Here is a 12,429-nt window from a genome sequence, read left to right as displayed (position 1 = left end):
ATCCATCAATCAGTCTGTTTGCGTCCACTGCTGGACATACAAGTCCACAAGAGTGCACCGCCACACACGATGCCTTCCTCATACACCCACTTCCCGCTAGCTTATTAAGGTCATCAGTCGACGCGGTCTCCATTCCAGAACACATCTGCTACAGCGGCCATCAGTTCGTCCGCAGACATGACCTGTCTACTGTCACTTTAGCTGGGTAATTCGCTGAGCTATGTCGGTCACTCTGGTTCTCCAACGAATTTCCTCGTCACGGATTTTGTCCCTCAGAGAGATTCCCAACATAGCCCGCTCCATAGCACGCTGAGCGACTTTGAAATTGTGGACAAGGCCAACTGTCAGTGTTCACGTTTCAGCGCATCACAGGTAGGCTTTGGGATAAAAACGAAAAATAAATAAGCTAAAATAAATAACTAAACAAATATTTATGTATTGCATACCTTATTTTTTAATATTATGCAATAAAAGAACATTTGGGTATATAGTTATTTATACTAACGAATGATTTCCTTAAGTAAATAAGCCAGCTAATTTCTCTAACTTCTCAAAAGCATGCGGTGGTGTCCGACGCGGATCTTTGGAGCGAAGTGTGTCGAAAGATGTTATTGTTTGTGGTAGTGTCATTGTTAGATAAAGAGTTTTTGCTACTTGGCTCTGGTGTTAATTCAGTTTGTACTATACTGTAACTTGTACTTATTATTATATTATTATAATATTATAAAAGTACTAAACACAGTAGAGTGGACTTGAGAGTTGAGAAACAGCGCTGTTTTAGGGTTCCGTAATCAATAGCCGTATAAATGGAAGTGACTTACTTTCTCTCAGCGCGACGACTACCCAACGCACGTCGTCGCGATGCATGAAGTTCATGGCGTTGACGCCGTGCACCTCGTGGATCATGTAGCCCGTGATGAGTGAGATGCGCTGCTCGCACTGGATGATGCTGCCGTCGATGGAGTGGCGCGTACGGTACTCCATCCGAAAGCTCTCCAGCCGGCTCTCCGTCGCAAACGTCTCCGTGATCGGCCGGACCACGCCCACGAACACCTGACCGACCAACAATGCCCGTATCATGCGGACGGAAGAAAGTCATATCACTAGAAGAATCTTAAATATGCACGTGGAAGGAAGAAAGGGGAGAGGACGACCAAAGAAAAAGTGGATTGTGTGAAAGAGGATAAGTGTGTAAAAAGGATGGATAATACGTTGACGGATAATATAGAGCTAAGTGGAAAAAGGAATCTTGAAATCCTGAAAAACGTAAAAGTGCGGAAGTTGGAGTACTTCAGCCACATTATGAGAAATAGCAAATATGGCCTCCTTCAGCTAATTATTCAGAGACAAATAGCCGGCAGAAGACCACCTGGCCGAAGAAGAACATCGTGGCTCAAGAATTTACGCCAATGGTAAGTATGGGAAAAGTGTCCTGATGGTTGCCAATCTCCGGCAGGAGACGGCGCTTCAAAAAGAAGAATGAAGAAGAATGAAGAAGAAAACACGTTGTGCCAACTATTCATAGCGTGGGACAAGGTCAGGAAGAAGAAGAAGATAAGAAAGTTTGTAATAGGGTTTGACATGGGGCACTTCTATCTAAACTACCATCCTACGGACTACCAGTGAAGCTGTGTAATTGAGTCGCCAGCTTCCTTGATGGTTGCAGCACGAAAGTCGCTGTCGACGGTTATTGCTCGGAACACAAGCCCATCAATGCTGGCGTCCCACAGGGCTCAGTATTATCACTCACACTGTTCATCCTGCGTATCAATGACATGTTACATGACAACAACATCCATTGCTATGCGGATTACAGTATGGGTCCCTCTAAAAGGACATGCACAGCTTCCCCACGCAGTGCTGGAGGATGTAGGGTCTAACTAGTGTCTGACTAGAAACCTGCCTAGATAAAGTGTCAGAAGAGGTTCACAAAACCACATTGTGATTCTTGGAGTCCAGAGGATTGCTGTTACTTACGATGTCATTTCCACTGGCGTAAGGGTTGTTTCCCCGGGAGCGCACGCGGCGGCCGGTCTGTACGCTGTTGTTGACGTACACCCCCGCGTCGTCGGACTTGCGGAACGAGCCCTCCACGTGACACGTGAGGAACTTCACCGGCTCAGAGCGCACATGTGACAACTTCTTGAACCTGGGAAATTATAACTTGTTTAAATACCGATGGGTTGCAAAGAGTTGCTAAAGTAGCAAGGCTGGGTATATAGTTCAAAACACGATATTTGGAGTCCTAAGGTGCTAAGGTACTAAGGACTGGTGACCTCGTTCAGGAAAGCGCAGTGTTGGAAGACCCTCCACAACGACATAACGAGTCGCAAGTCGCAACGGAGCTGCTGGATGGTGGCAGCACAAGGCTGTGGCGTGTAGAAGTCCATACGAGAGACCCAAGGTCAGCATTGGACGTCGCCATCATTGTTGACAGTAAGCCCATCAGTTCCTTTTTCTTTTCAAGAACAAAATACGTGTTTTATTATCTACTAGCTGATACCCGCGACTTCGTTCGCGTGGATGTAGGTTTTTTAAATTCCCGTGGGAACTCTTTGATTTTCCGGGATAAAAAGTAGCCTATGTGCTAATCCAGGGTATAATCTATCTCCATTCTAAATTTCAGCCCAATCCGTTCAGTAGTTTTTAATGGAGGAGTAACAAACATACACACACACACACATACAAACATTCTGCTTTATAATATTAGTGTGAAAATTATGAACATTTATTTACCTGACTATAAAGGCTCGTTTCTCATGCTTCAAAGCCTCGGCAGCCTTCTTCTCAGCGTCAGGCTCCCTGGACAGGAACAGCTCACCGTTGGAGGTGAAGCGGCAGCAGCGCGGGAACAGCTGCTCCTTCAGCAGCAGGTAGTCTTCGGGGTGCACGATGCTGTACAGGCTCTGGCCCAACAGCTCCAACTGCACAGTAGTGGGATAGATTGCAAATACGATAGGTAAGGTATAGATTGCAGAAATCCTAAATCTACCAAGGATTCTTGTTATCCTGTCTAGATATAGAATATTTACAAGTCAGTAGGAGTATTATTAAATGACTCGCACCGTATTCGCTCCAAAGGAATTTTTGAAATTCGGTGAGGGAAGAAATTTCCAAAAATGCGAAAGCCTTATTAGAAAATTACGTCACAGAGAGAACTTACATCCAAGAAAAGCTACAAAAGCCAGCAGGTGTGAGTCGTACGCGGCAATCAGTCTCTCTTCCTATGACAAAGTAGGTACTTATTTATGTCAGTGATAGCCTAGTGTTGTTGGATTTAGTTGTAGTTGGATATTCGGGAGGTCGCGGGTTCGATCTTGGGCAAGCACCTCTAATTTTCGAGAGTTATGTCCATTTTTAGCAAGTATATATTATATTGCTTTAACTGTAAAAGAAAAATATCGTAAGGAAACCTGCATGTCTGCATGACTGTAGTTAAAGGTGTGTGATCCGCACTTAGCCAGCAAGTTGGACTACAGCCTAAACCGTTTTCATTTTGAGAGGAGACCCGTGCTCAGTAGTAACCCAGCAATGAATAATACTTTACGCACTGCATCCGGTCTGAATACGAGAAAATTCAGATTCAGAAACTCGGATGGAAGAATGTTAAATACATAATATGTCTGTTGAGGGGAAAAAGAGGAGACCAAGACCAAGGAAAAGAAGGATTGTTTGCGTGAAAGAGGGTGGATGCGTGAGGGTGGAAAATGTGTTGACGGATGAAAGAAGTGAGTGGAAGAAAAAGGCTCGTCGTGTCACATAGTCAAATAAAGATAAAGGACAAGAATCGGATGGAATGAACATTTATGATGCCGCTGACAGATTGGGTCTCACCTCCGTGTAGCCCAGGAACTCCTGCACGTTGGGGGAGACCACCACCACCAGGCCCTTGTAGGTGGCGGTCAGCACGAACCCCTTCACGCTGCGCAGGAACGAGCGCGTGAAGCCCGCGCTGAATCTCGCCCCGCGGTTTATACTTTTTCCGAATACTGCAACAAATAAATCACTTAATTTTTTGATTTTTGGGGTTCCGTACCTCAAAAGGAAAAACGGAACCCTTATAGGATCACTTCGCTGTCTGTCTGTCTGTCTGTCTGTCTGTCTGTCTGTCTGTCTGTCTGTCTGTCTGTCTGTCTGTCTGTCTGTCAAGAAACCTATAGGGTACTTCCCGTTGACCTAGAATCATTAAATTTTGATAGGTAGGTAGATCTTATAGCACAAGTACAGGAATAAATCTGAAAACCGCGAATTTGTGGTTACATCATTTAAAAAAGTGTTTAAATTTTCAAATTAAGATAACTGTACCAAGTGGGGTATCAAATGAAAGGGCTTTACCTGTACAGTCTAAAACAGATTTTTATTTATTTTTATGTATAATAGTTTTTGATTTGCAAAATGTTGGAAAAATATCCGAGTACGGAACCCTCAGTGCGCGAGTCTAACTCGTACTTGGCCGGTTTTTTTATTAGATGATGCCTGCGACTTCATCTGCGTGGATTTAGGTTTTTTGAAAACCCCGTGGGAACTCTTTGATTTCTTTGGAAAAAATAGCCTACGTCTTTCCCCAGGGTATAAGCTAACTCTGTACCTTTCATCAAGTGAAAGTGAAAACTAGCAAACAGACAGTCACACTTTCGCATATATAATATAAGTATGGATAACCATATCTTTTAACTTTATTTCTGTACAAGTCATGCCCGGGTGGAATGGTGCCAATATTACTGGCTGCATTTCCGCGCTGAACAGCCAGGTTCCTTCCTCCTTTGAGCCAGAAGGATTGGCTTATTTTTGCGCATTTACAACATATTATGGATATGTTTAAAAATTACTTAAATATGACTAAAACAGCTTAATAATATATCTTGGAAGCCTACGTGTAATTCAAGATAGAAAGAAACAAAGTAAAAAAAAAAACGTTTACGAGCATCTCATAAATTGTACCACACATCACACGTTATATCTATGAGTTGGTTATCGCGGCGTTTCCACCTGAAAAAGAGCTGGAATAAGCTGTGTCATGTGTGGGACAGCTCGAAAAAGATTACATTTCAGCATAATGTTGTCTGCCTTGTACACAATGAGAGCAGACAGCGCTCATTTTCAGCCGGGACCCTGATGCTAATCCTAATTATTTTCCAACTACAAAGGTAGTTTTGTAACTACTTAATCGCAATAAAAAATTATTTTTTAATGTGATGGAATTACAAAATAACAATGTTTTTGAGGACCTCCGTGTTGCTGTGGTAAGCGCCGCACTCTTGTTCCCGACAGGGCTTAGAATTTTATAATTTCTAAATAACTGGTCTGGTGGGAGGCTTCGGCCGTGACTAGTTACCACCCTACCGGCAAAGCCGTACCGCCAAGCGATAGCGTTCCGGTACGATGCTGTTTAGAAACCAAAGTGGTATGGGTATAATAAAACTGCCATAACCATTCCAGGTTAGCCCGCTTCCATCTTAGACTCTATACTTACCACCAGGCAAGATAGCAGTCAAGGGCTAACTTGTATTTAAATAATAATAAAAAATAGCGAGTACTTAGAACACAGCTTAAAAGTTTATGTATGAGGTTTGTATAAACATGTTTGACATTTTGTTTGCGTTATAGCTGTATGGGCTTGCAATAAATTATCTCTGGTATGAGTAACAATGTTGTTACGTCATCGTGAGAACTAAAATATTATGTTTGTAGAGTTTCTAGTATAGATATTAGAAGCTTATTTAACTTTCTAGTAAGTAGTAAATGAAAACAATGTATGACCACAGTCTAGAGAGATCATACAGTAGGCGGACGAGTGTTGGCAGACAGATTGTGCGAATTGCATTAGCAGCAAACTGACTATCCAAAAAAAAAAAGAACTGTATATTTTTTTGGGGTTCGTGTTCATATTGTATTCGTACATTTCTTATACTACCATAACTTCTAAATACCTGAAAAAATCTTAAAATTCCATCATCTTCTTCTTATTTTTAACCGACTTCCAAAAAAGGAGGAGGTTCTCAATTCGTCGGGATCTTTTTTTTTTTGTATGTTCCCCGATTACTCAAACACCCCTAAACCGACTTGAAAATTTTTTTTTTGTTTGAAAGGGTGTGCTGTACACTGCAGGTGGTTCCATATAAATTTGGTGAAGATCTAATGAATATCTTCGAAGATGGAGAAAAGAACTCCTCAATGGATAAGAGCAAATTGCTCGCGATCAGTGTAATAGCTTAGTAAACAGTAGGGTTTTAACTGGGCATAGCATATTATAATAGTACAGTGGGGCCACTAAAAATTGTGAAATAAAAAATTTTCAAAAGAAAAATAAATCGAGCGAGCATATTAAAACAAAATTAGAAATCCAAGAGTGAAGCTCGCCCGACTTCATACCTAGGTACATTACACGTGTAGCTAAACAAAAAATATTTTCTACTTTTTAGTGTTTTCGGTTTTTGAAGTCGGTTTTATTTTTTATTTGAAATTTTTTTGTATAATGGCTTTTAGTAGTGCCACACCAGCACAATGCACTTCGCCAATGTCACGTAGAATGGAAGAGCCACAAAGTGGATAGTTTAAAAATTGGCGATACAAGATTCAAAATTACATTTTGCAATAAAAGGATTTAGTTAATTATCTACAACAGCACAAAGACAACACAATTCATCTTCATTCCCGAGTGAGACTGGCTATAATTTTTTGTAAAAAATCTATATAACATAGCGGCTGTAATTCACATTTTCAGACATGTTTTTTTTTTACTTTGTTTGCAGGGCAACGTATTTAAAAAAAATTATGACTGGGTATTATCAGTTGTATATTAGTAATTTGAGTACGTTGCGTATCGACATGCTAGTGCTGAACTTTTCATTATTTTAATCAAGAATTTTAAACTGGTATCGTTTTCGATGTTTCGGTTGCTAAATAGATGAAATAAAATGTCGGTCTAAAGTTTATGATCCTTTTTTTCAATACTCTTGGGGTGTAATCAGTACATAACCTAAAAACCTGGAAATAGACACTCAAAAAAAAATGGATCTCTGGCATCTTTGGGCTTGAAAAAGGATCAAACGTCACTGTATTGTTTTTTACACTGTGATATTATGGGAATAACGTATGGGCGCTAAAATATAATATGGAGTGGCATTTGATACCTTCCTTCTCAGAAAGCTTCTGTTAATTCTGTTGATAGCGCGAAATGTAACACCTGTTTACGTTGGCTATAGCTACGCGTGGGTTGTTCTAAAAAATGATAGGCAATGTTTTTGAGTCACGTTGCACTTCGGGTAGGTAGTCGGTCTGTTTTTATCATCGATGTATATGGATTAGCCTTTCCCATACAATTCCGTCCGCAAAAATACGCTTGAATCTTACGTCATCGTCATTGACAAAGTCAAGAGACTTTTGCAAATTCTCTTGACTTTTTGAGCGCGTTTTTTATCTTCGAAGGGCCCATCCATATACATCGATGGTTTTTATACAATACACTACCTAAGATTCGTCGACATTTCCTTGTTAATTAATTTTGATTATTTTTATGAAAGTTTGTATGAAAAACCGTCTAAACTTGGTATAAATCAAGCATGTTTAGAGTTCCGTAAACAAAAAACGGAACCCTTGTAGAATCACATTGTTGTTTATCTCTCTGTCTGTCCGACCGTCGTGTCTGTCAAGAAAACCTATAGGGTACTTCCCGTTGATCTAGAATCATGAAAGGCAGGTAGGTACCTCTTTTAGGTAATTTTCAGAGTAAGATAACTACACCAAGTGGGGTATCATATGAAAGGGCTTTATCTGTACATTCTAAAACAGATTTTTATTTATTTTTATGCACAACAGTTTTTTCACATCACTCGCTCGACAATACCTTATTACCTGACATAACTAATCATAAAATGACACTATTCGCAGATGATAATACACATATCGATCACTTTGACATGCAATAATTATGACATTATTAAATTTCAATCTGACATTAACTACACCAGTGAATCAATAATAGAATGGCCAACCGGTGACCCCGCCGTACAAACGAAGGAAGCACAACTATCGACCCACTATCGACCAAATCTCTGTAATTACACGTCACGCACACAAACTCAACATAAATTCTACGAAACTGGCCACTTAACACCTTCCGATACGCATTTGACACAACGTAGTGATTATATTTTTTTGTTTGACAGTTCAATGATATAATTTAATTTTAAATCGTATCGTAATCGTGCTGTGCAAATTACACAACTTCAAATTGAAGTCTAGGGTTGTCAGAAAATAAATGGGGTAATTTTGCCTAAAAATGAGCAATTTTTTTTTTCATTATATTTAGACAAATTTATATTTTATTTTTGATGACAATCATAATATAACTAAGCGAAAAAGGCTGTTTTGTTAATTAAAAGATTTTAAATTGATATTGAAATTTAACTAAAACAAAACTTATTACTAAATTGTAGTACATTTAATATACCAGTCTCCGTCATAATAGCTGCATGCCAAATTTATCATGAAGTACCTAGGTACCTACGTAATTGGTGTACGTACACCAATGTACTTACCATGTTGTCTTCTATGTTTTTGTAAATGTATATGTTTGTGTGTGCAATAAAGAAATAAATAAATAGGTAATCAAAATCTTACTACATTAATAATATTATTTAGTTATAGTTAGTCCATGATAGGTAGTAGGCACCCACCAAAACAACCTTAGCGACGAACGGAGGACTCGTCACGCGTGATGTGGTCAAAGATGGGACGCTATACGGATAGCTAGAATATTTATCTTTATTTAGGTATTTTTTAAGGTCATAAATGTCAGAAAACACAAGACAAATAAAACCCATTTTGAATAAATAACTTTGAATTTGGCTTAGAGAAAAAAAAACCGCTACCCAAGAGCCGCTTTGTGTAATTTGGTAAGAGATCTACGATATAGGGATGTAAACTTGCCCGGTGTATAACACCAAAAGTAGTGAATAGTCTACTAACCCTGCGAGATACGCTAAATAAAATCGCTAACTGGTACATACTTGGATTATTATTAAATATTTTTAGTGAATATATTGCGTTTTTATATTTGACTTTTTAACTTTTTTATTTTTAACTGTCAGGATACGATTATAATATAGTAAACATGGTGATGGGCACCCTGTTAAGCAGAGATTTTCAATAAGGCCAGAGGCCCTATACTGTAATTAATCAAAATTATGTAAAAACAGAGTAGGTAAATTTTAATACGTTGCAATCGATAAATTATTGTTTTCTAGCATCGAACATCCATCGATTTGTAACTATCATAATAAAGACTAATCTAATGAGATCTCATTTTAAATAATCATCGTGAAAGGGAAAAATAGGGAAAAATAGGAAAATAGGCAAATTTTCATATGTGAATGGTATCATTCCATAACGCACACATACTCATCAACTGACAGTTCCCCTGCTTCACTTGACTTTTCGGAGCATACCATCCTGAGTATTTATTCATCCAAGTGTGTAAGTTATTATTTTCAAGCATTTTTCAAGCCATTCTCTTGGATGAATAAATACTCAGGATGGTATGCTCCGAAAAGTCAAATGAAGCAGGGGAACTGTCAGTTGATGAGTATGTGTGCGTTATGGAATGATACCATTCACATATGAAAATTTGCCTATTTTCCTATTTTTCCCTATTTTTCCCTTTCACGATGATTATTTAAAATGAGATCTCATTAGATTAGTCTTTATTATGATAGTTACAAATCGATGGATGTTCGATGCTAGAAAACAATAATTTATCGATTGCAACGTATTAAAATTTACCTACTCTGTTTTTACATAATTTTGATTAATTACAGTATAGGGCCTCTGGCCTTATTGAAAATCTCTGCTTAACAGGGTGCCCATCACCATGTTTACTATATAATCGTATCCTGACAGTTAAAAATAAAAAAGTTAAAAAGTCAAATATAAAAACGCAATATATTCACTAAAAATATTTAATAATAATCCAAGTATGTACCAGTTAGCGATTTTATTTAGCGTATCTCGCAGGGTTAGTAGACTATTCACTACTTTTGGTGTTATACACCGGGCAAGTTTACATCCCTATATCGTAGATCTCTTACCAAATTACACAAAGCGGCTCTTGGGTAGCGGTTTTTTTTTCTCTAAGCCAAATTCAAAGTTATTTATTCAAAATGGGTTTTATTTGTCTTGTGTTTTCTGACATTTATGACCTTAAAAAATACCTAAATAAAGATAAATATTCTAGCTATCCGTATAGCGTCCCATCTTTGACCACATCACGCGTGACGAGTCCTCCGTTCGTCGCTAAGGTTGTTTTGGTGGGTGCCTACTACCTATCATGGACTAACTATAACTAAATAATATTATTAATGTAGTAAGATTTTGATTACCTATTTATTTATTTCTTTATTGCACACACAAACATATACATTTACAAAAACATAGAAGACAACATGGTAAGTACATTGGTGTACGTACACCAATTACGTAGGTACCTAGGTACTTCATGATAAATTTGGCATGCAGCTATTATGACGGAGACTGGTATATTAAATGTACTACAATTTAGTAATAAGTTTTGTTTTAGTTAAATTTCAATATCAATTTAAAATCTTTTAATTAACAAAACAGCCTTTTTCGCTTAGTTATATTATGATTGTCATCAAAAATAAAATATAAATTTGTCTAAATATAATGAAAAAAAAAATTGCTCATTTTTAGGCAAAATTACCCCATTTATTTTCTGACAACCCTAGACTTCAATTTGAAGTTGTGTAATTTGCACAGCACGATTACGATACGATTTAAAATTAAATTATATCATTGAACTGTCAAACAAAAAAATATAATCACTACGTTGTGTCAAATGCGTATCGGAAGGTGTTAAGTGGCCAGTTTCGTAGAATTTATGTTGAGTTTGTGTGCGTGACGTGTAATTACAGAGATTTGGTCGATAGTGGGTCGATAGTTGTGCTTCCTTCGTTTGTACGGCGGGGTCACCGGTTGCTTACACATTAATTTAAGTAAAACTAATTTTATTTAATTTATAAATTACAACGAAAAACCACTTAGATTAGATATTAATTACAAAGGAGAAAAAATTAATGAAGTAGAGAAATGTAAATTTCTAGGCTTACTAATAGACGAACACTGCTCCTGGGAATACCATGTAGACACTGTGTGTAATAGGTTAAATAGGTTTGTCTTTGTTTTACGCAGACTAACTAGAACAACTAGCACTCACACTGCTCTTACAGCGTATCACGGATATGTCTCCTCAGTTCTACGCTATGGCCTTATAATATGGGGAAATGCAACAACGGCAAACAGGGCATTTATAGTTAAAAAAAATGCCTTAGAACCATCTTAAGTATCGCACCATATGAGTCATGTAAGCCGGCTTTCATAAAGCTTTTAAGGTTTTGCCGCTTCCATGCGGCAAATCTTGAAATTTGTAAAAATTCACATTTCACAACCATGCGGGAAACAAAGCAAATGCGTTCAGTGAGAAATCCAGATAAACTAGTTTTTACAACACTACCACAAACGGCACTCTTCAAAAAAAACTGTCACGCCATGGCAATCAAAATTTTTTACAAATTACCATCTGACATAAAAACACGCACAACAACGCACAATAAGACAATTTTCATTTTAACTTAAGAAATGGTTGCAACGGAAAAGTTTTTACTCCTTAGAAGAATTTTTCCAATATGATACAAGTGTAAATTAAAAATTTATAACACCCCCGACGATCCAAAGTATTTGAGTTTTCCAAAACATCATTTTCAAATAAATAATTATGTATTTAGGCAACGTCCATCTTGACAGCTTGACATTTGTCTATTGACATAATATTATGAACCTAACGGATATCTAACCTTCTTTTCTACAAGAAAACTAGAAAAGAGCTGATAACTCTTAAACGGCTGAACCATTTTTTTTAGATTATAGCTAAGAACACTCTCGATCAAGCCACCTTTCAAACAAAAAAAACTAAATTAAAATCGGTTCATTCGTTTAGGCGCTACGATGCCACAGACAGATACACAGATACACAGACACACAGATACACAGATACACACGTCAAACTTATAACACCCCTCTTTTTGGGTCGGGGGTTAAAAAAGTGATTTTGACATAATAAGATATATTTTTCATTTGATTTTGACATCTGTATACCCTAGTATTTTATTTATTTATTTTTTATGATCCATGGCTTTTATTTTCTTATTCGGTTTTAAACATTTTTTTGCATTGTACGTTTTAGTTATTTTTTTAAATTTCAATGTCTGATTTGTTTTTTTTTTCATTTAACGAACCCTATGTAAATCTAAAAAAATGCATTTAAAAATTGTAGATATAACTAACACAATATTTGTGCGCCACTACGGCTAATGTGTCGAACCTTGTAATCATATATATCATCTTTTATAACAC

At 37.5% G+C, this 12,429-nt stretch overlaps 1 protein-coding gene across 1 annotated transcript in view; it reads right to left on the bottom strand.

Annotated features, from left to right (window-relative positions):
* The window catches only part of LOC123880514 (hypoxia-inducible factor 1-alpha-like), a 70,247-nt gene that overhangs the window by 16,844 nt on the left and 40,974 nt on the right, over window positions 1-12,429 (bottom strand). The window contains exons 4-7 of the mRNA XM_045928661.1: window positions 3,835-3,989; window positions 2,737-2,924; window positions 1,978-2,149; window positions 822-1,053 (exon numbers count right to left, since the gene is read on the bottom strand). Of these exons, the coding sequence (XP_045784617.1) occupies window positions 822-1,053; window positions 1,978-2,149; window positions 2,737-2,924; window positions 3,835-3,989 (747 nt within the window). The remainder of the gene's footprint in view (window positions 1-821; window positions 1,054-1,977; window positions 2,150-2,736; window positions 2,925-3,834; window positions 3,990-12,429) is intronic.

This window comes from Maniola jurtina, chromosome Z (assembly GCF_905333055.1).
Source record: "Maniola jurtina chromosome Z, ilManJurt1.1, whole genome shotgun sequence".
In the NCBI taxonomy this organism is placed as follows: domain Eukaryota; kingdom Metazoa; phylum Arthropoda; class Insecta; order Lepidoptera; family Nymphalidae; genus Maniola; species Maniola jurtina.
Note: the sequence above shows the minus strand (reverse complement) of the source record. Positions and strands in the feature narration are given on the sequence as shown.